The sequence below is a fragment of the Anabrus simplex genome, chromosome 10, assembly GCF_040414725.1.
Source record: "Anabrus simplex isolate iqAnaSimp1 chromosome 10, ASM4041472v1, whole genome shotgun sequence".
Taxonomy (NCBI): Eukaryota; Metazoa; Arthropoda; class Insecta; order Orthoptera; family Tettigoniidae; genus Anabrus; species Anabrus simplex.
This window is the reverse complement of record NC_090274.1, coordinates 45431241-45457583: the sequence shown is the minus strand read 5'-3', so window position 1 is coordinate 45457583 and position 26343 is coordinate 45431241. Positions and strand designations below refer to the sequence as shown.

General features: G+C 38.3%; 1 protein-coding gene across 3 annotated transcripts in view; it reads left to right on the top strand.

Moving 5' to 3' along the window:
• Asap (ArfGAP domain of ASAP) overlaps nucleotides 1–26343 on the top strand; it is a 244735-nt gene that overhangs the window by 201990 nt on the left and 16402 nt on the right. For 2 of the 3 annotated variants that reach the window (XM_067154304.2, XM_067154302.2), the window contains exons 13-14: nucleotides 5618–5842; nucleotides 19276–19499. In XM_067154304.2, coding sequence (XP_067010405.2) covers nucleotides 5618–5842; nucleotides 19276–19499 — 449 coding nt within the window. Of the gene's footprint in view, nucleotides 1–5617; nucleotides 5843–11897; nucleotides 12570–19275; nucleotides 19500–26343 lie in introns of those variants that run through there. The other variant, XM_067154305.2, reaches the window with a different exon arrangement.

Genomic DNA, 26343 nt, shown 5'->3' with positions numbered 1-26343 from the left:
TGCAGCCCTCAGAAAGGACGCCATGCTGCAGTAGCTGTTGCAGTGATGGAGTGGATGGAGGAGAAGAGAAGATATTTTCATTTTCTGAAATACATGTTTGCAAGACTCCACCCCCCACCCTAATTTGGGACTAAATATCATGTTAAAAAAGGAGGATGGTCTTATTTTCCAGTAAACACAGTAGCTTTTGCTGATGTTGCATTCTCTCTAGGTATCGCTTGTAGAAAACCGAAGTAAGCTTACTCGGTATGTTCTGCTGTTATCCCAATGCCCAACAAATATACAGCTCATTACTTCTTTCTCAGAATTTCCCAGTATACACTGTCAAGAATGGGAAATGCAACACCCAGAAGGAATTGTGATAGCGAGGTGAAATTTAGCAAAGGAATAATGGTAATAAAATTATGCAAGTGATCTGAAGTTTCATGTAATATGGCAGTGCATTTGCAGAGATCAAGGGGTATGTCTCAGTGCACCTTAATACAGAGTATTATCACTGTGTATTGCTATGGATTCTGGCATACACAGTGTCATATGGATTCTGAATATAGTGCTTAGGTATAACACCCCACCATGCCTGTTCCAGTAGTACAGCCAACTGATAAAGATTTGTTGCTGGTGCTTGGGAGATGGGTAATGCATCATCCCATTCAGTACCACATGTGCCATTGCAGTTTAGGAACAATCTCTAAAGCATGTTGCATTATGTGTGCTGCGTGAGAGAAGGAAGAGAAGGTCCCTGCAGTCATGCATGAAGGGGACCATACTGCTCGAATGAATGCCTCGTTATGCACAAGCTGCAGATTTCGGGGTACCATTTTTGCAATTCTAACTCCATGGGAAGTATACATAGTTTAGAAACAGAGAATTATCCTTTAGCAGGTTAGCGATGACTATTTGCTAACACGGCAGGACCACACAGTGGAGTCTTGGAGGGGCGTACCACTCCAACTGATGAGCCCAAAGGGCATGTCTGAGCAAAACTCTGCAAGCACACATGACCTAACCACCCATAAGCTGGTTCTATTCCTGTGATTTTCTGGGTGCCATTATTGACCGTAACACCTGAAGTAGGCAGGTGTATCTCAGATGGATATATGGTCCCAATATCCAGGTTTGTCAGGATAACTCCATCGCTCGTGCTCATACAGAAGCAGTTCTCATCACTGAGTTCCACAGATTGCCATAAGTCTCTCCAACCACTTTGTCTGCAATACCACTGTAAGTGTCTGCATTGGACAGAGGTGAGTGTTAATCTGCCCAGAGGAATGTGTGTTTGAAGACCTGCCCTCCCCACCAGTAGGAAAGTTCTGGTAATTCGAGTTGAGACTCCACCTGCCATCAAAGCTTGAATGTGTATTGCTGTGGCCGTATGCTATACCATTGCAGTCCGCCAAATGCACCGGTCTTCACACGAAGTGGTCTGACGGGTTGATCCAGTACCTGGCCCAAGAGTGTGTATGCCTTCACATTGCAGGAAACACCATGAACATATGCGACATCTCTCCCCTGTCTTCGGCAGTTTGTCTATACTTTCTTTCTCCTCTGAGGCCCACTGTGTTACATCTCTCAAAGTAATTTAACTGCACAAGTTCGCTGTGATTCTGTTGTCATGGCATGGCAAACTTATTATACTCTGAACCTCTAACTGATAAGTCATACCAACAGCAGCTATTGAATTCTGGAGCTCTACCATAATGGTTCCATGTTTCAGAAATCTGAATTGCTATGGCATTGCTGACATATATCATCTCATTCATTGCAGATTTTCCAGCTTACATCTTTTGTAGTGTTGATTTTTTTCCATTTCTGCCAATGAATATCTTTTTCTCATATTTGCTATGTGACACCACAAAAGTCCTTTAGTTCATATTCTAGGCTTCGTCGTCTTCATCATAAATTGATGTGGGCTTTCTCAGCCAAGTTTACAGTCACTTAGATTGGCTTTTGAAGATTATAGGTTGTATTTTATCTGAAAGTCTACAACATATTCATCTATACTCCCTCTTCTTTTTCATTAGTCCTGGTAATCTGCAGGTTTTTCTTTTTCAGTCTTAAATCAAATTCACTGCTTGCAGTAGACTGTAGCTACACCATTTATGTGCACTCGCTTGCTTGGCATAAAAATAGCTGCACTGCATGATACTCAGACATTCATTACTGCAACATTGAGCCAGTTTTCTGTATTTGCATTAGTTTATGGATAATAAACTTACTTTTGTATAGAATAATACATGTAATGTACTATGTAAGCGTGCGTGGATACAGTACTTACAGATATGGGTCCAACCTTTTTGGCTACAGCCTTCATCAGTGGAGGACTGACTAAGAATGCTGGTGGCCGTTGTTGATAAGTAGACACTTCTGTAAGGTAAAGGGGGATATAGGCCATATGAAAAAACAAAAGGAGCATTTATCTAATGTTAAGGCTGGGTGCTTCCCTACACCTGTGCAACAGTTGATGCCCAACTTCAGAATCTCTAGGGCAAGAGTAGGAAGTTGAGGGGTAGATATTAAAGGATCTTTTTAACATTCGTCAAATGTGATTTGATGGAGATAGCTGTTAATAGGGATAGGACGATTCATGTATGTCCATGTTCTGCGGTGGCCCCATATTCATTTGGCTGGAGTGTCGGTAATTAACACGTTGGGTGCCACGTGCCGCCATATGGCGTCACGGTGGTCTTCAAATTTGAGATGGCGTGACACCATATGGCGGCACACTGTTCTTGAAATCAGAGTTGGCGGCACAGTTGAGTTTCGGGCGATGCACCATAGATAATCAGCTGTGACATCTATGCGCGTAAAATTGGTACTACGTGAAGGGCGAACTTCAGGGTCTATTCCAGCTATGTATTTTTACTCTATGCCACTATGTGGCGCCACAGTATTCTTCCGAAGCCACTGACTGGCCAGTGATCATTGTCACAGATGAAAGCGCGCCAGGCATTGTTTATTCCTCGTTTATGTACGTATTATCACTCAGTTTATATAGTTGTGCAAAAATATAAAAAAATGGAAGATATTGGTAATAATCTTACGAGGGAACACATACATGTGTTACACTCGGATTCGGTTGAAATTTGGTAGGAATATTCGTGGGAGGCAGTAGAATGCTAAGGTGAAAACTGCATGTACCCAGCACAAGTTTAAACGCCAAAATTGAACAAATAAATAGTCATAAAATTAGAAGTGCCGCGGGAGTATCGGGGTGTGGCAGAGAGGTAGGGAGGAGCGAAGCAGCGGACGTGAACCAACCGGGCTGCATCGAGCTGCGCTAGCAGCCCGGTAGCGTATAGTTAGCACGTTCCCCTTAACTTCCCGATCAGATGTGCAAAATGTAAATATGAAAATAGCACATGAAACAAATGTACAAAGGACGATGTTTGAACAACGATGCCAATAAGGTTTGAAAAATTATGAGTAACAAGAACTCGGGCGTGCCGAGACGCATATTTTCATTGTTTAGAGTTATCAGAAAAGTGTTCACAACAATATGTAATGTAATATAAGTACTTGTTTTGCATTTTACTAGGTTTTCATAAATATTGCTTTAATTTGAATTGGCAAATAAATATCCCGTATTTGAAATTCGTATTGCACATTCCATGACAAAAAATTCTGTGACACCATATGGCGTCACACATGACCATGGTATGGTGAGATAAAATTTACTTAGTACATCATATAAATACATCCCAATATTATATAAACAGACTACAACGCGTACAATTGCTTTGGCACCAGCGGAATGCAATTCAAAAACATGCCTGGCACCAGTGGAATAGTGTGCTAAAATCGGCTCGGCACTCAACGTGTTAAACCAATGTAGAAAAATTTGCTGGAAAAAAGGTGTTTAAATCCAATGTGGACAGTATGAAGCTGATTGAGAGTGTAAATTACGAATTATTTTGAAATTGGTTCATAGGCAAGTACAGTACTGTTAATCAAAATATCTTCCCAGTCTAATGTTCTGAAGTGATGTTAGGGAAAATCAATCAATCAATCAATCAATCAATCAATCAATCAATCAATCAATCAATCAATATATATATCTCTCTCTCTCTCTGTCTCTCTCTCTCTCTCTCTCTCTCTCTCTGCGGAGATAGGTCTTAAGAGTGAGAAGGAAGCAGTCATGGCCTAAATTAAGGTTCATCCCCAGCATTTGTCTGGTGTGAAAATGGGAAACCATAGAAAACAATCTTCAGGGCTGCCAGGAGTGGGGTTCGAACCCACTATCTCCTGGATGCAAGCTCACAACTGTGCACCCCTAACCGCACAGCCAACTTGCCCAGTTTATGGTGTTTTATTATTATTGTGCTGAATCTTTCGTTGCAAATGTATGCTCTCTCTCTCATTCCACTGAAGTTGTGAGAGTGGAATTAAAATCTGTAGAATAATTCAAGTCTCCACTGAGATATACCTTCCAAAACAGGCTTAGCAGTTGTAGCAAGAATTTACATATTTCAGTTAGGAGTTGCTTTTTTTCTTCTGAATAAAATCACCCTTAAATTTTAATAATATCCATTTTTTTTTATAGTTTGCTCCAAAATATTGCTGTTTGTCATTGTGTTGTAGTCAGCATGGGATAATTGTTTAAAAAAATTATTATGCTGAATATGTAAGTAGGACAGCTGGAACATGCTGGAAGCTAATAGAGTACGTAGCAAAACAGACGTGCTATGAATGTCAAACAGTACTGCAACGGTAATGGATGCAGCGAGATGGAGCTACAGACAGCCCTCGTTGCAAAGGGAGAGAGAGTGAGAGAGGGGGAGAGAGAGTGAGACCGAAACCTTTACCAGTGTAGATCTCGAAAAGTTGCAAAAGATGAACTGTACTAAGTAAAACTGCAATAATTGTTTACAACTTTTGCAAAATAACTGCTATACACAGTTTATAAATCTATGTACAGTACATACTTAACTTACAACAGGTGGAGAGCTGTGTCTTACCGTGTAAACATGCGTGAATAGAGTAGAGGTACTCTATACCCACATGCTTATACTGTAATTCACTGCTTTCTATCTGTTTCCTTTGTATATATATTCCGCTCCTGTTAGCTTTCTTACCTGAGAATCTCTGTAGGTAAATACTCTGGTAAAGAAGTCACTTGTATAGTATAAGATTTGAAAACTATTCCATTTTACACTCCCAAACTAATCGTTAAGATTTCACCTAAAATCTTCTGAGACCCAAGGCCCAGTTTATTCTATGTGGTGTATGAACATTTTGTTTCTCCATCTTGTTAGGATTTTTTTAAGTGGGGCCATTATTTATCCTGGCAGATTGCTTCTTCATGTTGCTTAGTGTTCATGATGTCTGTGTGTTCAATAGGAACTGCATGCTTTGCTTTTTATTTGTATTCTTCTTGTTTCTGTCTTCTGTTTATTTCGTACTTGAATGACATTTTATTTCTTATTTATTTGGACAAGCTTAAGTTGTCCATCTCCAGTGAACTGCTGTGATGTGCTTGACAAACTCTAATTTGTCTTTTCCTCAAGCTCATTGACTAACTTTGTTGATATCCCAAGTCTTCCTCGTTGTCCTACCCTGCCCTCTCCCTTTAGGTGTAGTTGTAGCCTGCTGACAGGGGATTGTCATCCTGTGTTGCCAGTGCCCGCTCCCAACCCGCACGGCAGCCTCAAGAAGCGTGCCGCCCCGCTACCCCCGGTGGGCAACATATACGGTACCTTGCCCAGTAGTCACAGCCGTTCACCGTCGGATCCCATCCTCCCCAACAGCCATGCAGGTTACCACACGCTGAACCATCACAAGCGCTCACCCTCCAGCGACTCTGGTTCTGTCAGCACCACCTCCACCCGAACCAGTCACATACTGGGTGAGTTTTCTGTGTATGTGTCAGTGTGTGTTGTCCACTTGTTTTCTAAGAATTGTCATTGTTAGGTTTCAAGAAGAATCAAAATGTCACAAAAAATTGGGAGATGTATTTGCTTTAATAATGGAAAGAAAATTGACAATGTAGACAGTAACTGGTTGTTTCATTTTATATGAAATGAAAACTCAAAGCTTGGCAGTTGTAGTAATTAGATATCAAGTAAAATCCTGCAGTATTAGAATTTGTAGTGAATGGTTCGGTCTACCTAGTCTGGCCATAATACTGTTACAAACTGCCCACCAAGTTCTGCTATTTTTTTCCTATGACACCATCTGTTGGCTCCTCGCTCTGAGGGCTTGTTTATGATTATGGAACAGGAACAAGGCGGAGCCAGGGCATTCTGCTGCACCTGTGCAATAGTTTTGTGATGCTGCACAGGTTGAGCTGAAGTAAGTGATGGTTCAAGTTACTTTAATCTTGCAATATGGACATGGGACAAGGCCCACAGGTGCAAGAGGAGAGGCTTAGGAAGTATTTTTCCCAGAGGTAGATTGAGAAGAAAAGTACAGTAGAACCTCTGTTAACCAGAATGGGGGGAGGCAGCATTTTTTATAATAATTCAAATTTAATTTTTAGAGGATAAGAAAGATGAATGAAGACAATGCATATACAATGTTAACGAAGTATTTTAACAAACCCAAACTACGGTACATACTCAGGAAAAAAAAAGCTGATGTTCTATAGTGCATATACTCTAAATATACAATATGTACAGATTATTTTAAAAAATTATCTTTTCACATTGTTTTATAACCGCTATGTCACTCCACTGTTTCATTAGCAGAACGACAGAAGGCTTTGATTCCTCACATCACAAATTGAGTTGACAGTTAGAGTCCGTGCATTTCGTTACTCATCCATTTTGTCATAACATAATAAACTATGTTTCTTTAATTTGTTTTAACCAAAAATATACATTTTCAGTCATTTTGTTAAACAGTATTTCGGTTAAAAGTGTTTCGGATAACAGAGGTTCTACTGTATTTCTCTCAAAAAGTGGGTGAAACATCAAGGTTTGATATGTGGTATTGTCATTGACAAAAATAAATATAATGCGGAGCATCACTATGAAAATAAACATTCTATTACACATGATTCAGTTGAAGGAGAGGATTGTGCAAAAATGGTTAAGGACGTAAAAAAAAAAGCCATTGTTAAGAGAAATAATTTTACCACGTTCAAGTAGATTGATCTGTTCAGATATAGCATAAGCACAAATACTTATAATAGATACAGTGTATTGTTGTAGATTAAGGTGTATCCTTATAAGAAATATGTCCCCCTTATTTATACAAATAAATATTTATGCTAAATTTAATATATGCTTTGTAAAGTTATTGATTTCTATTTTGCCAAAAGCAAGTTATGGTACTTGTTTTATTAATGTAGTTATATCTTCATAATATGGTTCATTGTTGTTTTACTGTGGTCATGTCTTAGTTCATGAGCCATACGCAACGGCTGAGTGGTCTTGTGACTGGTTTGAGAGTTGGGATACCAGTTGCTATGAAATAGAAGTGGACATCTCGGACATATTTTGAGCCATGTCCCTCCTCATGCGAAGGCTGTTAGGACTATACAATCCACCTGTGGTCCTAACCTATTAGAGGAGATTCTCACTGGGACTATGTGCAAGTACGGTAGCATCCTGCTTCTCAGATTTTTTTACAAGCACACTCGGAACATTTTAAGCAAACCTCAATCCTATCAGAGCTATGGAGTCCCACTTCCAGGCGAGGAAATCCTTGGAAACAACTTCCACTTTCTTACCCAATTTCATCTTCATTAGCTCCTCAACTGAGGTTGGTGGCACAAAGGGCATCCAGCCATAAAAAAACATGCCAACTAATTCCATCTCACCTCATTCTCGAGCCCATATCAGGAAAACGGGACTAATGGTTAGACATACATACATGCGTACATACTGCCCCCATTATTGACTAGCTAAGCCCACCCAGTGAGCGAGAGATCCCGAGGTAGACCGTTCATTCATGGCTATCGTTTTCTAGAGGCATTTAAGGGTAAAAGGGGTTGATGACCAGGCAAATAAAATTTTAAAAACAACACATTGACATTTATTGACATAGGCATTTCATAACAAAAAAAAAATCCTTGATGGTTTTTGATTTACAATGAACTTTCATAATATTTTTCTTCCGCAGTATTTGAGAATCACACATATTTCTTGACCTCCAGCCTTACTGTTCTGGAATGAAAATCAAAGAAAAATTAGGCCTTTCCTGCCTTTAAAATTAAAAAATATTTAGCTGAAAGAGTTCAAAGATTTTAACAAGAGTTTTACAAAATTAGACAGCTGTCTCGCTTATGGTTCCATAATAAAAGTGCTAAAGGTTCTATGAATTTGCAGTAGTCTCAACACATGGTTTAAGCTGAATTTTTATAAATCTCAACATTTAAAGTGTATAATATTCGTTAATTACACCAGTAGAAGCTTTAGTAAAAATCAAAATTAATTTCAGAATTTTATAATTTATTATTATTATTATTATTATTATTATTATTATTATTATTATTATTATTATTATTATTATTATTATTAGCAATAATCTTTAACCTTGTTTGTGTAACATGTTCCTTTATCATCACATGACTGAATTATCCACATGGCAATTATAATTCACACTTTAAATCATTATTCTTCAATTAATTACTGTGACTCATTATTACTAGAATTCAAGTTAATTATGCCGTTCGTGAACATTTAATTCTGACATTTGCATAGCATTCATATTTTCAGATTAACTTAAAATATTTCGAAATTTAAATATAAATGTGTTGGAAACTTTCTTATCCATATGCGAGATAATTAAATAATAATTTACAAATCGCTTGCCTTTGCGAAACTAACGAGATGATCTTTCCTTTAAATCATATTAATCAACAAAATAAAATCCTATTCTAGTCTTCCTCGACATAAAACTGATTAAATTTTCCCTTAAGGTGCGCAAAAATAACTTCTTAAGGTGGCACACAACGATGAACATAATCTGTGTCGCCATAGACGCACGACCAGATCAAATCAAATGGAATAATCAACAGACATGGAAAATACTCATATTTACACACACACACACACACACACATCACATTCATACAAGGAAACACGTACTTTTATATACATTATTTACAGCGAATCCTGCCCTCATAAGTTTATTCTTTAATTTTAAGCATGGTCACGTCAACATTCGGCAGAAGATAAATTCGTGTACGGAAAATACTCTTTGGTCAGTAGTGGCTAGTGATCAAAATTAGGGATATCACTTGGGTTGAAATATTCTTCTCACAATGATGGAGATTCATCTAAATTTTGGAGATATAATTGAAGATTCCAATAAAATCCATAATCACCACCATCATGTGGGTTACAAGTCACAACTATCACGTTCGTGAGCCTCAATCGCATTATTATTATTCCCTGTCCGTGAAATACACACACAACACGTGCTCCACTTATGATAAGTTCCACTGTGCTCCCAAAGACACAAGAACAAGTCAATCATCACAAATAAATCTCCAAATACTCAACTACATCATTAACATCCCGCAGGATTTGCCGTATTCCAGGCACTCCATGAACAGAGCACATTAAATCTCACATATAAGGAATCTAAGATAAGTTATAGCTCACGACCATTAAATTCCATTTTTACCCGATCTTTAGTTGATTTTATTATTACTCAAGTAATTATTAAATCTTTCAATCCTCATGAAATATCATAAAATTAGATGACTCGATCCTGAAGAATACAAGTGATCTTAAAATGACACCAGGTTCGATCCTATCTCACAAATTGTACACGTAAATTCAAGTCCGATTAATTTCAATATCACAGGCAAATAAATAAGGTTTATCACGTGGTCAGTGAATTTTAGATATCTCTAACTCATATGCATGGGAACTCACTCAAAGACAGACTACACATCTACTCTAATAGGTTCCAAAATTTCGGTCACACACGTGCAACTCGACTATCATGACACCTCAAGAAATGGAAAAATAAAATGCTTCTATCTACAACAAAACTAATAGATCTATGATTTAAAGAAGAAAGACCTCTAGTTTTACAAAGATGAGAAAGAAAGAAATTTTTAAATGGTACTCAAGTTTTAGATGAGGTTCGATCCCAGGTTGTAGTCAATCATTCCAGCATTTTCCCGGTCAGTCACCTCCTCTTGACCAGATACGCCTCACATCTTAGAAATTCATGGAGACACGGCAGTAGACGTCCCACGATGAAGTTGAGGTGTAGATTGTCGAAGAATTATTCATCTTGATGTGCTGCGATCTCCGGGATGACTTCTGTTGCGTTCCAGATGTGTAAGCTGTAACTGAGACGACAAATGTTAAGATATGCACACACACACACACAGAGAATTACTGAATGTTCTCCTGGATAGTTACACTTAACTTGGCTTCTCTAAGTTGAATTTTACTCCATAAGAGTTAGTAAATAATTTCCACTAAATTTGGCAGAACGGACGTCTGCAAATACGACAAAGTTCTCTCCCACGTGGTCACGATGAACACCAAAGTAACGTAGATCAGCGTCAAGTAGTGTAGAGTAGCGCAGCATAGAGACGAGAAGCATAGAGAGTGATTTACTCAGAACATGGCTTTTTATATCCTTGGCTTGGGAGGCGTGTACTCTTCGAAGACGATAATTGGCTACCGAGGTCTCTCATAATTGGCTCTGACTGTTCGAAAAGCTTGCTGGCAGTCAGACGGTTCGCACGTGGCAAGTTAGCACATGGGCTCGTCACGTGATTTGCCTTGCCCTGGTCGAAGTTGGATCAATACATCGCCCCTCTGAATGAAGAAAAAAACTGGTTCGGAGCTCACCGACCTTTTTCCAAATGACAAATTACAGCTCCCAGCAGACAATAAAACTTTCAACATTAACTTGTTGAATATTCTCAAGATCACCAAATTTGAAGGGGACAATACATACATTTTTTTTACAATTTGCTTTACTTTACACCGACACAGATAAGTTGGACGATGGGATAGGAAAGATCTAGGAGTGGGAAGGAAGTGGCCAAGGCCTTAGTTAAGGTACAGCCCCAGCATTTGCCTGGTGTGAAAATGGGAAACCACAGAAAACCATCTTCAGGGCTGCCGACAATGGGGTTGTTCGAACCCACTATCTCCTGGATGCAAGCTCACAGCTGTGCGCCCCTAACCACATGGCCAACTTGCCCAGTACATACATACATACATACATACATACATACATACATACATACATACATACATACTATCCGCGTAACTTTTAGTGGTACTTCGGCTCCCTAGTGCTGAATCGTTAGACCTCGATTGTCTTCGCGATTTGTATTGGCAACCTCTGACACAAAAAATATGAATCAATTATGCATCATTGTAAGACATCTGGTGGTATAATTGCAACACTTGAAATACTGTTTTTATTTACACAGCAAAGTCAAAACATAAGTTAAGCTTGAACATGAGTGAGGAAAATCAAAGTACATCGCAGGAATAACCTAGAACTCCTACACTGAAACAACAGTTTAGAAAAATTCATATTGATCGATCATACTATTGATTCAATTCAGATTTCATTTCCATTCAGTTGGCAGTATTAGGGCAACCGTTGTAGCAGCTCCCTCCTTACTTCCCACCCCCGTAAAACGAAGTGTCACTAAAAGTTTCGCGGATAGTACATACCCAGAATTCTAGGTGTAAATACATGTTCTTATTTAAAGGTTGTATTTTTCTGTTGTAATTCCCATACTGTATATTGCTATTGCGATATGTAATAGTATTTACGGCCAAACTAGATGTATCTTGCATGTGCCTGCTGCAACAGATTGACATTCCATCAGGTATTTCCTTGTGTTAGCACCTCTTTGAGTCTTTCTACTCCAAAGTTTTTTTCCCCTCTTTTTTGAACTGATAATGTCCTTCCAGATACTGAGACATATCTGAACATCTTTTCTTTCTTCCCTCTTTGACCTCCAGAAATTCAACAAAATTAGGGTGAGATGGGGTAATTCCTACCATGGGGTGTTCAGACTGCTCGGCGCGACCCAATCGGAGGTCATGCTTTCAGATATTCAATCAGATGTCGAATTGCATGGCGCAAACCAATCGGAGGCCGCACACTCACATATAAATACAGCTGCTTCCCAAACAACTTTCGCAGTCACCAGCGGGATACAGGAGAGCGTATCTACACGACGCCACAGAAAATGACTACCGCAGCAGTAGTCGAAACGTCTGGAAGAAACGAGAGGAGTGGACCACGCCATAATAGCCCGGAAGATTTTTATTATACAAGTAAAGCCATCGGCAATGGCTAGTATATAATTATGAAGAGGAGAAATTGTTGAAGTTTTCTGTATTTTATTGTTGCGTTTCTAATAATCTTTTATCCTACAGTTGTGCAATTCCATATGTGGTATGATATCACTAAGAATTAAGATTAGTATTTAGGTTTGTTGCAGAATAAGATGCTGATAACCAGACACACTGAATAATATTTCTTTGGAATGATGGTAGAGGATATACTGCTTGAATATAACAAACAGTCAGAATTGCCAGGTTGGCGGTGTCATTTCAGTCATGCTTATGGGAGCTGGTGACTGGTCTCTGCTAATTTAACATACAGTTAGTAATTTCTGAAGATTTTGCTGCTTTTTGTCTTCCTATTTCACCAGTGTTTTCTTTTTTATTGAAAATCATTTTCTAAAAGCCTCTTTTACCCACCAAACAGCTGTCAAGAGGTGACTTCAGAATTTACTGTTGTCTAATGTACTGTTGATGTAATTGTAATTATTTCTGTAAGAGAAGCATAAAGAACATATAAAATGCTACATAAAAAGCCTGAAATAAACCTTTAAAAGTTTTTAAAAGACAAATTATACAGTAATAAGGTATTAAATTGTATGAATATTATTTACAGTGTATTATTTAAATATTAAATAAATGTTAAAATTTGGATATAATATATATTAATACATGTGATAATCTGTTTTCTTTCAACTAAAAATTAAACATTTGTTCTTGTTAAGAACATTCTTTCACATAGCAGGTCTAATGTTTTAAAATTCATACATATGTACCGATCAACTTTGTTGTACTGTCTACTTTTTGTAATTGTACTGGACTTCTCATCATATTTGTAGCTACAGTATGTTTGGTAATGTGAAGGTACACTGATCAGCCAGAACATTATGACCACCTACCTACTATCTATCACCTGACCAGGAATGCCTGCTAGGCAGACACGCGCGGTGCATGTAGTATCAGTGAGCGTATTGTCTGTGTGTAGAATGGGGAAGGCACACAATCTATCAGAGTTTGACCAATGCAGATTGTGATGGCCTAGATGCTCAGCACAAACGTTTTGGAAACTGCACGATTTTTCGGGTGTTCAAGGACAGACTGGTAAAACAGGACAGGCGGCGAAATGTGGCAAAACTAACATCATACTTAAATGATGGGCAGAGTACAAGTGTGTCTGAACACACAGTGCACTGATCACTCCTATGGATGAACCTTCACAGTCGATGACTCATGCATGTGCCAATGTTGACACCACAACATCGGCAACTACGACTGAAATGGGAACATGACCATCGTCACTGGACGTTGACGCAGTGGCAGAGCGTTGCATGGTCTGATGAATCCCGATGGGAGGGTGCGAATCTGTCGTCTTCCAGAAGAACAGCTCCTTGACACCTATTATGCAAAACGGAGACAAGCTGGCGGCAGCTCAATTATGCTCTGGGGAACATTCACGTGGGCATCCATGGGTCCAGTGGAGCTCGTGCAAGGCACCATGAAGGTCGAGAAGTATCGTACACTGGTTGCAGACCATGTATACCTCTTCGTGGATATCATGTTTTCCAACGGCAGTGGCATTTTTCAACAAGATAATGCGCCAGGAGTGAGATGGAGTGGTTCGAGGAACACAGTGGCAAGTTGCAATTGATTTGCTGGCCCGTGACTCACCAGGTCTTAACCCGATCAAACATATCTGGAATGTAATTGAACGTGGCATCAGAACTCGTCACCCCCCTCGCTGGAATTTACTGAAGTTAGGTGACTTGTGTGTGCTAACTCCCTCCAGCGACCTACCAAGACCTCATTGCTCCCATGCCAACACGTGTCGCCGCTGTTATCGGTTCCAAAGGTGGACATACCAGCTATTAGGTAGGTGGTCATAATGTTCTGGCTGATCAGTGGATATTCTCATCTTTGCTCTTTTATACTCTGTTTATTTGTTTGTGAAATAATTCTGTTATTTTTAACTGTTTAAATGTCTTAGTACCCCCAAAGTATATCTTGAAGTACAGCATATAAAATTCCAAATTGGTTTCTTACTCTTGGAACCTGTTCATGCACGAATTGGGTATTATTGATGTGAAATAGATTAGATTTGGTTGGTTATAACATTTAATATGTGAAATTCATTCTATCTGACATTTTTATAGCAAAATGATTTTTCTGTGTTCTGATGTGTCATTCAGAGTAATTCAAATCTGTATTCTTCATCATACCTGAGAAAATATGATTTCAGTGACCACAGATTTCATGGAATTCATTAAACTTGTTATAGACAATTGTGCAAGTGGGCTCAGACAATCCTCCTGTTGCATAATAGTTCTTCAAATATAAAATCCTGTATTGAGTACAAGATTTAAAAAAACACTTAGGTTATCACATTTACTGTTTAGATTCTGCATGAAGGGTCTGCCATGAAACATATTGTTCAGCAAAATGCTCGATAGAATCTGTGCAAGATATCCATGGACTGATTTAAAATTAAGGCGTTCAGACACATTTGGGAAAGGAACGGTAGATTATGAACACTATCAAGACCTGGAAACTCTCCTTCTTCGGTTGTGTGATGTGATACACTGAGAAGTATGGTCAACTCTGTTTAATCCTGTAGGGAGAGATATGTGGAAGACGAGGTCTGGGCAGGAGAAGGATCTCATGGCTGGGAAACCTACATCATTGGTTCAGCTTTTCTTCAACGTCTAGGATGATGTAGCCAACATGATTGGCAATATCCACTTATGGACATGGCACTTCAAGAAGTGAGAGTTTTGAGCAAAATGCAAATCAGTATCATCATTAGGTGAAACTCTTCGTAAGACTTCTGGGATCTTCAAAGCATGTCTGATGACTTATGTTTTATCGACTGGCTGCAACAGAAGAGCTGAGATATTGTTGGTTTTAGTGACAGTTTGTTTTAGAACGGTCATTTGATCAATAATGGGCATAGTAAGAGCAGATACCCAAACTAACATCCTTGGAATCTAAATGTGTTTCGATGAAATGTTGTTGAGCAAATCTCACTAAGGTATAGAACAGCAAACACAAACCTGGATAGACCGTCTTTGATATAGATGTTGATTCCCATAGGGAATCTGAAATATTTGTTCCGAAGGAGTAAATTTATAATACCAATATAAATGGTCCGTTATTGGACATTATAAATTTTCCAGCTAACTCATTCTTGTTGCCAGCGTTTCGCCCCCATGTGCTAGGCTGGGCTCATCAGTTGGTACCTAACACACCTATCAAGACGTTGGATAGTGCATACCATGGAGGCCACTGCGTAGGCTAATTGTAGCTACCGGCAGTGCCAGTGCACTATGAGAGACTTTGTCTCATTATCAAAAATTGATGCCTGCTTGGCCATCAGATGATGTAGATGTTGATTCCCATAGGGAATCTGAAATATTTGTTCCGAATGAGTAAATTTATAATACCAATATAAATGGTCCGTTATTGGACATTATAAATTTTCCAGCTAACTCCTTCTTTATAATGTCCAATAACGGACCATTTATATTGGTAGACCATCTTTGTACATATCGTGTGAAAAGGAATGTTTCCAGATCTGAATATTTGGAGTGCATTGAACAAACAGATGGCTCAAAATCTGTTGATGGGCAACAACTCAGCCAGGTATCTTCATTCAAGTACTTAGGCTTGTACAAAATGTCAGGTGGAGATGTGTTCAGAGAAGTGCAAACATGAACACAAGCAGCCTGAGAAATATGGCAGTGGGTGATTGGGGTCAAGGCGATCAGAAAATTCCTGTTTGAAATACAAAATTTACTGCACTGTGATCAGACCTGTTGCTTTGCACTCAGGAGCAGTTGAATTAGATATGCCTGGACATTCTTCTTCTTCTTCTTCTTCTTCTTCTTCTTCTTCTTCTTCTTCTTCTTCTTCTTCTTCTTCTTCTTCTTCTTCTTCTTCTTCTTCTTCTTCTTCTTCTTCTTCTTCTTCTTCTTCTTCTTCTTCTTCTTCTTCTTCTTCTTCTTCTTCTTCTTCTTCTTCTTCTTCTTCTTCTTCTTCTTCTTCTTCTTCTTCTTCTTCTTCTTCTTCTTCTTCTTCTTCTTCTTCTTCTTGGTGACAAATTTTGGCTGTGCTTTCTCTGCTGTGAGTTGTTTCAAATAACTGTGCCAATGTCTTGAGAGCTCAGTCTGAGTTTTTTTTTAGCCAGGAGGTTAATCTCCTGCTGATACTCTTTCTAGGTATTTTCCTTGCAGAATTTCTTGCAGTAGGTGGTATCTGCTTCTCTTTCTCATAATGTAACAGAGGTATTGAAGTTTTCTCATTTTAACAAGTGGTTAGTACTTTCTTATCCTTTCTGCTCATCAAACCAGTCTGCCACAATACAGGAAAGTTGGGCTTGAGCATTGTCTTGCTGTAGGCACAGGCTACCAATAGGCTGCTGGAGGCAAACAAAGGGGTAAACATGACCTGCCAGCAGGTTCTTGTAACATTTGCCAGTGAGGGTCCTGGTCAAGTGTACCAAGAGTCCCCATACTAGGATACCACCGGTACCAACCTGAACTGTACCCTACTGGCAAGAGGGAATTATTGCCTGTTTTGGTTGACAATGCACTTGTACCCAGCCGTTGGCATGTACCGACTGGTATCTCAACTCATCTGTTCAGTCAACCTTTTTCCATGCTTTGAAGCATCCAATGACAATATTTCTTTGTCCATGTCAGTTGTTGTGCCTTGTGATTGGCGTTGAGTAGCGGTACCCTTGTGGAACTTCCACTGATATCATAGTTCCTTCCTACTGTGAAATTTCTTGTATCCTCTGCTTCTTCGGTAACATGAAGAAGAAGAAGAAGAATAAGAAAAAGAAGAACATTTTATCAACAAACAAAAAAAAAAACAAACAAAAAAAGGGAAAAATGTGGGGGTTTTTTTCCGAACATGTAGTCAGCTGAATTGTTGTTTGTTTGTTCATACTGAGGTTAGCATGCAATGGAACAGCAACAAGTAAATTGAGTAAACATTCGAATAGCCTTCTTTCATGAACAAGTTAAATATGAAAGTGTTAGGCCTTTTTAGCTGTGAAATTATCAGTTTTTCATCCCAGTATAGCTGCAGACTCATTAAAAAGAAGGCCTTAAGATCTTGGATGCTTTAATATTCACAATAGGCGATATAAAATTACGGTTCTCTTGTGAGAACTTAAAATTGGCAATCAGGTGGTTTTAAAAGTAGTTCTAGGCTGTCATGTTGGCAAAATATATCTTCAAAAATTGGATATAATCAAAATAATTGAGTATATACGAACTAGTTCAGTGGAAATAAGTGTGTGTTTTCTTATTTAAATAACTTGCTGAATGATCACTGTGTTTTGTCAATGTTTGTTCATTTTGTGATAGATTACCAATACACAGTTTGAGAGAGGATGAATATGGTGGTGGTGATTATTATTTTAAGAGGAAGTACAACTGAGCAACCATCCTCCAGGCCTATAAAAGGATGAAAGTTTACATGTATTTTTAATTTATTTTCCCTTATATACTATATTGGTATTGTGTTATTAATACTATTTTTTAAATTATGGAGAATAGTCTTGGAAAGAAATTAATTTAATTTGCTGCAAAAAAAAAAAAATTGTTTCTAAATTAGGAAGGTTGCAAAATATCAGTGAACAGAATAAGAAATCTTATATATAGATTTATGTATTATGTTATTAAAAAAGTCATCATCCACATAGGTGTTACTTCCTCATCTCTCCTTTTGTCTCTTCCTGTTTTATACTCTTGTGATGCTGAATGCTCCTATTCTTTGTTCTGTTCCTTTTATAAATGACTTTCTATTACTTAAATTGACTTGCTGGGTTCATTTTCTCCTTTACTGCTTGATCTATGTTCCTTGTCTTTTACCATCTGTATTCATCTTTATCCTTTTTTCACTTCTCATTTCATGTGGTTGTCTAGCTCTTTTCTATATCCTACAATTTCCACATCAGGGTGGCCCATCAACGAGTATTGAAGCCTCTCTTAAAGAACCTGGAAAGCAGAAAGGAGCTCATGGGATGCCAAGAAGGAATGGCTGTAGAAAAACTGGGATTTATGGGGAGAGAGCCTTTCTGTAAAAAAAGATGTAGAGATTTCCTTGTCCTGTTGTGTTTCAATGTATGCCCTCGTTTCTTCTGTCTATTGCCCCCTCCTCCTACACGACTTGTCTTTGTGTTCAACATTGAATGGGAAAAGAGTGGGTCCACCCATTCAATATGAAATTATCAATGACATTACTATATTAGCCAATGGCTATATTCTCATATCTCTTCTTCTTCTTCATCCATTCCCTTTTCCAGATTCTCTCTGGGTAGGGTAGTGTACCAAAGCCCTCCACTTTACTTGATGTTTTCACCACTCCTCTTCTAGTATTCAGTACAGGTTTATAACAGGACGAGTATAAAACCTTCTTGCACTTCATTGGCACATCTTTCTCGTACAATGTCTCTCACACACTGGTAGAAACTTGCAGACTGCTGTATTCTTAAATCAATTTCTCCATCCAAATTTCCATCTTGTGACATCATGCTGCCCAAATATATAAAAAATTTCACTACTTCAAGAAGTTAATTTCCTATTTTGATAACTCCCCTGGATTTTCTGTTACCTCTCGTCATGATCAAAATCTTGCTTTTCGCAGTACTAATCTTCATATATATATATTTGAGAATATAGCCAATTTTTTAATGAAAATATATTAGTCATTCATAATTACAAATACCCACTTTTACCCCATTTAAAGTCTAATACTTGTCAATACGGATCATTATGTTTACATCATATGATCTTCTTTGTGTTTATCATATTGTGCGTTCCTAACATTCTATACATGAATTGATTTATCACTTCTTTGTTCCTTCCTAATACTTATATATATTAAACTTCAATAATTTGACCACATTTGACAAACTGAGTAGGCTGTTATTTATTTGCAAATATTGGAAATATGAAATTATTAAATACACCACTAACTTAATTAGGTACTCAAAATTTTGCAACAGAATGAATGTTTCGTAATTTCTCTCGATCATTGTTTTTGGTAGCTGGTGCTAAGCAGGTCCTACCTCCTGGAGAACCACCGTCATTGAAGACTCTCTCCTCGACATTCGACAAGTCAAGCTCGGGCACGATCCAGAGGCCGCGCGGGCCGCCGCCACCCACTCCAAGCCGGTTATCCAACGGGCGCTCGACAGAGAGCATCTCATCCATGTCATCGGATGTCGAATCCACTGGGAGCCTGCATAACCCTGTACCCCCTCCGAGAAAGGTAAATGGATGACAGTATGTAGCTCTGTACCGTCCATTTCTGTAGACATCACGGACCAAATTGTTTAAGATATGGAGATTTAATGGACTTACTACAAATTATTATGAACATTGAAGTTACTACAAAATGTTGATTGTATGGTATGTATATTACTTCTTGATAAAAGAAATCAGGAATCTGTTGCGTGAATGGAGTAACTGGCACTCCGTGGTCTTAGCTGTTTCAGTTACAAGGCCTGAAGGAGACTATATAGCTCAAGCATTGGTCTTAGGTAGTGAAAGATTACAGGAGAAAAACTAAATTTGATTCTCATGATTTCTTGATCCTCTTGCTGACATTCTATAGCCTTCTCGTAAGTTCAGCTGTGAATCAGGGATGGTGTACTTTTCATTTCATGGAAATTCTTGGTTCAGTTCCAGTATTTTATGTTTAATTATAGGGGAACTATTATATTATTGCTTAAGAATGGAGACAGTTAAATTGAAATAATAAATATGGTAGTTCAACCTATTCAATACAAGTAAATAAAAGATGTAGAGATTACATTCTTATTTAATTAAAAGTGGAAATGGTACCGGTTTCGACCCCAGTCTGGGTCATCATCAGCCGATTATAACTCGAAAAACAATGCATAAGTAAAAAAGAAGTTAACGGTCAAGTCCACACAATATCAGTTGAAGAGGCGATATAAAAATGACGGGGATAGGCACTGTAAAATTCAGACGTAGTGGAATGTAAGTCACTTAAAAGAAGTAATGCGTAATCTTCCGAGCATCAGCACGGCACACGCAATGTTAGGCACTGTCTCACAATGTTCACGAAAAGCAGAGAACAGTTAAATGAGCCAGACTGCATACACCGTCAGGCACAAAGTTACAACACAATCCAAATATGAAGATCTAAAGTCATGAAGAAGCTGAAGACGAGCCTACCCCCGTCATTTTTATATCGCCTCTTCAACTGATATTGTGTGGGCTTGACCGTTAACTTCTTTCTTACTTATGCCTTGTTTTTCGAGTTATAATCGGCTGATGATGACCCAGACTGGGGTCGAAACCGGTACCATTTCCACTTTTAATTAAATAAGAATGTAATCTCTACGTCTCTTATTTACTTGTATTGAATAGGTTGAACTACCATATTTATTATTTCAATTTAACTGTGATACTTTTCAATACAGAACAATGAAATTTTTATCTTTAAGAATGGAGACCTCGTATCTGCTATTTTTCTGACACACATTGTTTTGTTATTTTGTTGTGGCTATATGAAGCCTCTGATTTGTTTTGTGGAGACTGCGAAACAAAATATCCAATAGAATTGCTTGAAATGAACCAGCCATCTTTCGTGTTATACATTATGACACTTGTCTGCAGACACGTTGTGTGTGCATTCATCATCATCGTCATCATCTGGAGCAGTTTCCAACCACAGGGTAAGTTTGCTTGGAACATACAGTGGCTCAAAAAAGTATTGGTCTGCCCATAGCCGTGGTATGAACAGAAATGTATGGTGCAAATAATGGTACATACAATGGAATTATACATATGCAGATATGTAAGACAGTCAAGTACATCAGTAGGTTGAATGTAGAGCCAAGAAGATTCACGCTGTTTGCAAATGGACCAATAATACAATGGCGTGCGTCATTACACGCCAAACAAGTATTGGTCTAGTTCAGAATATCATCGTGACATCGTGCTGTCTGCTGCATCTGGCTCATTGTGTCTGTGCTGACACAACGGAAGGTAATATTCAGCATTGCTTCCGTGTTCAGCTAGCAATGGGAAGGAAAATGAAAGAAACAACTGTGGAACAAAGACAATAGAAAATAGACTAACAAGTGGCCGTCCCACAAACTTATCAGTACGAGGCAAACAGCAAGTTGTACGTAAAGTGGCCCAAAATCCTCAGCTAAGTGCGCCGAAGATAGCAGTTGCGTTACAACAAGATGTAGGAGTGCAAGTGTCATCTTAAACCACCCGAAATGTGCTACGCGAAAGAAGATATGAGGGCACAACTGCCCGTAGAAAGCCGTACATCAGTAAGGCTAACAGAAAGAAGAGACTTGCGTACGCTAAAGAGCACAGAAATGACAGCTATAAGGATTGGAAGACAGTCGTTTTTACTGATGAGAGTAAATTTACCCTCTTCAGGTCACACCGACAAGTGAATGTGTGGAGGAAGACAAATTCTGAACTTGAAGAGAGGACCCTGATAGCTACTGTGAAACATTGAGGTGGTTCCCTAATGGTGTGGGGTTGCATGAGTGCGAATGGTGTAAGTGAATTAGCCTTTACTGAAGGAAGTATGGATCACAAAGCATACACTAACATCCTCAAACACACATCTTCCATCAAGTGTACGAAAAATGGGACTCTCAGTAAAGTATACGTTTTTGCAAGATAAGGACCCCAAACACACAGCCCTGAATACGAAGCTATGGCTGCTGTATAATACACCCCATTGGATGGAAACTCCACCACAATCTTCCGACATCTACCCCATTGAGAATTTGTGGCACTATTTGGAGCAAAACATGAGAAGGCATGCACTATCAAACAAAGCTGACCTGAAAGAAGCCTTACTCGCCAAATGGAATAATATACCAACGAAAACTATGGAAACATCGGTACGATCGATGCCAAATAGCTTAGCTGAGATTATAAAGAGGAAAGGACACCTACCAAGTACTGAAAAGTTCAAGAAGGATCAAGAAATTGCTTTATGTTAATTCAGACCAATACATTTTTGGTGCCAAGTGAAAATGATTGTTTTAAGTTATGGCTTTTTGGTTATATGGACATGGAAGAATTGTGATTTTCTTACAATCTACATGTTACACAAAATGATAAATAATCAGGGATTCTAGTATATGTCAATTTTTTTCATCATTCCCTTAGATTCCTCGTCCTGATATGTAGCATATCTCAACAGACTAATACTTTTTTGAGCCACTGTAAGCCTCTTCATTGGTTTCTGTACATCCACCACTTCTCTTCTGTCATTGTCGTCCAGTTCCCTCCTCTTGCCTCGATGCTCTTCTTTGCACCTTTCAGCCATCTGTCCCTCGATCTTCCTCTAGGTCTCCTTCCCTTTAGCTCCATTTCTAACATCTTCCTTGTTATTCTCCCATTCTCTTAACATTTCCATACCACTGCAACCTTTCTCCTGTAGGGGTATCTCATTTACCAATTCCCAAACTCTGTCATTTCTTACTCTGTCCATTCTTGTTAAAGCTACTCGACACCTTTGAAACTTCATTTCCACTGCTTTTATTCTACTTTTATCCCTCTCCTTCATCACCCACGTTTCTGAACCATACATCGAAATCGGCATAAAATGAGTGCTGTTTGCAGATGAGATGTACTAATATGGGGAAACAGTGAGAGTGAAGTGTATGGCAGGAAGTTGTGACATCTTACGGAATGAAGTTCTCAACCGAAAAGAGTGAAGTGCTGGTAACAACATGAAACAAGAACATGGGCATGACTTTAGGAGGGGAGCAGTTGAGAAAAGTTGAAAGCTTTAAATACCTGGGAAGTAATTGAAGAAAATGGAGGAGAGAGGACGGAAATCAACAAAAGAGGAAGGTGTGCAAATGGATTCTTTAAGAGTGCAGGAGGATTTATACAGAGAGATGTAAAGGAATTAAAATGCATGTGCAAAATGAAAATCTTAAAAGAACAAAATTAAGTTTTTGTACTAATCAATATGATTATTATCAAATTTAATTCGTGATTTATATTGGCACAATTTTGTTTTCCATTTTCAACCACAGGAGAGGTTTTTTTTCCTTTACGTTGCACCGACACAGATAGGTCTTATAGCGACGATGGGATAGGAGTGGGAAAAAAGCGGCCGTGACCTTAATTAAGGTATAGCCCCAGGTGTCAAAATGGAAAACCACGGAAAACCATCTTCAGGGCTGCCGACAGTGGGATTCGAACCCACTATCTCCCGGATGCAAGCTCTCAGCCGCGCACCTCTAACCTCACGGCAAACTCACCCGGTAAGAGAGTTTTTTCGCTCTGCTGTAAAATCTGCTTCTTTTACGTACAAGGTCTGCATTCTTAAGTGATATGATATTTTTTGTGTTTTAATAACTCATTGGTGGGCCTAAAGAATACTTCAATGCCAGTCAGTTATTTACAATTTATTAATATTATTCATTTTATGACATTATAAAGTGCACTTACTACTAACTTATCACAGATCACTGATAATATCACTGATACTTTTGTTAATAACAACTGAAGTGCATACGGATGGAGTATATTGCTCATTCTGGTCTAAATAGATTTCTCAGCTCTTTTTGCACTGACAACATTATTTTGTGTGCAAAAGAATATTATGAATTGTACAGAATTTAATAAAGCCCAGTTTTACTGCTGGATGTCCTTCCTAATGCCAACCTTATATGGAGGGAGGTGTTCGTTATTATATGCGTTATGTGTAGATGAAGTCTGTATTGAGACAAATGCAAATGCATAGTTCCTGATTCATAAATCGTATGCAGTTAAAATTCCCAATCCTTTCTGAAAAATATATACATAATTTCTATATCTGTGGTCGGATGTAGAGCTGTATAGTTTTCATAGGAAATATCCACTGTTCCTAGTACTGAAACAGCCAGTCAAACCACAACTTTGTTCCTGTTATAAGTGGACAGCTATTTGCTGTTTATTTTAAAATTACTCCTTGTGCACTTACTGGACCACAAAAATTGATATGCTGCCCGAGTTGAAAGTACTGTGGGTAGCCCTAGTCAAGCAATATTCATTAAATGTCTCTAATTTTTTACCAGTTAGGAGCAGATCAATTTTTTTATTCTAAAAGTGTACAGTGCCTAAGTATGAAGTACAGTAGTCTGATACATGGTAATAAGTTGTAATTAAAGTGAACCTTAGTAAATACTTGCAGAATAGTGTATATATTATGAATGACAAGTGCAGGAAGGACACAGTGACAAGAGAGTTTCATGTACAGTAGTTTACAGGGTCCGCTGTGAATAAAGTTGTGTGAACACTGAAAGTTACTTATGAAAATGTTCGCATGTTGAATTCTTGTTAAATTTTAGATTAAATATGTGAAAAGATGTCCAATAGGTGCCATTCTTGAAGTATAACAGCAGTTCCACTCAGTGTTGAGCGAGAGGAAGTGGACTACCATAACAACTTCATAACTTCACAGTTCCCATTCATTAAATATCAGATGACTCGGAAACTCGTGCCTAATTTTTGGAGCTGCCATGCTTACTTTGCCTATAGGATTTTGAAAAGTAACTTTCTCACCTTGGATGTGTTTGGAAATGGTTGACACTGATACATGATAGATGTTCTTTACCAAGTTTCCTTGTAGTAATATAAGGATTTGCCTTGATGATATGTACAGACACCTTATCTAGTACCAAGCAAGTTAGCTTATTTTTTGGTGAATTCCAAACATTTTTCACATCCCATCATTTCAGCTTTGTACACTAGTGGCCGGAAGTCCTTTGCTCATTGGCAGCTTTCAAATGAAATATAGACGTTTATTAATACGAGAAATGTGCGCGAATATGCAATGTTTATTGAAATCTGTATATCGTGACGCGTGGATCGATTGTCAATCTCTCATTCTCGCGTGCTATGTTAGTGTTCGTTCACATCAGTCTAGATTCATAATTAAGTATTTATTTATTTTCCACCTAGTCGATACAATGATTGCTTAAGGCAATTTTTAATGGTCAAAAGTGGTACATGTTTCGTATATTATCAACATCTTCAGCCACATAACACTGTCAATTTTATATATTTTTCATCTAAACAGTGTTATGTGGCTGAAGATGTTGATAATATACGAAACATGTACCACTTTTGACCATTAAAAATTGCCTTAAGCAATCATTGTATTGACTAGGTGGAAAATAAATAAATACTTAATTGTGAATCTATTGAAGTGCGATACGGACCATGAAGCTGATTTTATGTAATCACATCAGTCTAGTCGATTGTAGAGACTAGTCACTAGATTTGGAGGTTTTTTCAGTAATTTAGTGACAAAATTTCAAAGATAGCGACTAGTGACTTTTTTTTAGAGATTTTAGGAGCCATTTGGAGACAATTCTGGTGAATTTTAATTTATTACTTGATAAAAATAGCATTGCGCTATGTGATGCAATATATTAATCTATGCATTTGCTAAGTAATGGTATATAAGTGCATGGCTAATTCACACGTGTGGAGCACGAGTTCATTCTAGTTTCGGAAGGTTTATCAGAGACCGTTCATCTTGCTCGCATACTTCCTGTGAGGGAATAGAGGTGTGTAATTTTTAGCCTTTAGCCTCATATAGCAACAGTTGGGTTTTGTGACAATAAGTAGTATAATATGTACCATAGTACGCAAACACGTAGAATAAGCAGTTTTGACCAGTTGTATCTCCTGATTTTTCCTGATTTTCATATCAAAATCTCCTGATTTTTGTTTTTGTAAAGTTGGCAGGTATGGTACTGTTGGCAGCCCTGAGGATGGTTTTCCATGGTTTCCCATTTTCACACCAGGCGAATGCTGGGGCTGTACCTTAATTAAGGCTACGGCCGCTCCCTTCCCACTCTTAGCCCTTTCCTGTCTCATTTTCATGCTAAGACCTATCTGTGTTGGTGCGACATAAAGCCAGTTGTAAAATGAAAAAAATCTTGCCCACCATTGAAGCTCAGCCTCATACTCCTCATCCTGTATCTGAAACAGAATTTCTCAATCTATTGATGAATGGTGTGTACAGCATGCTTCCGATACATACAGCTCAGAAGTTGGGTGGCTTCAGAGAAGTAGATTTTCGATATAAACTTCCAATGTGCCGG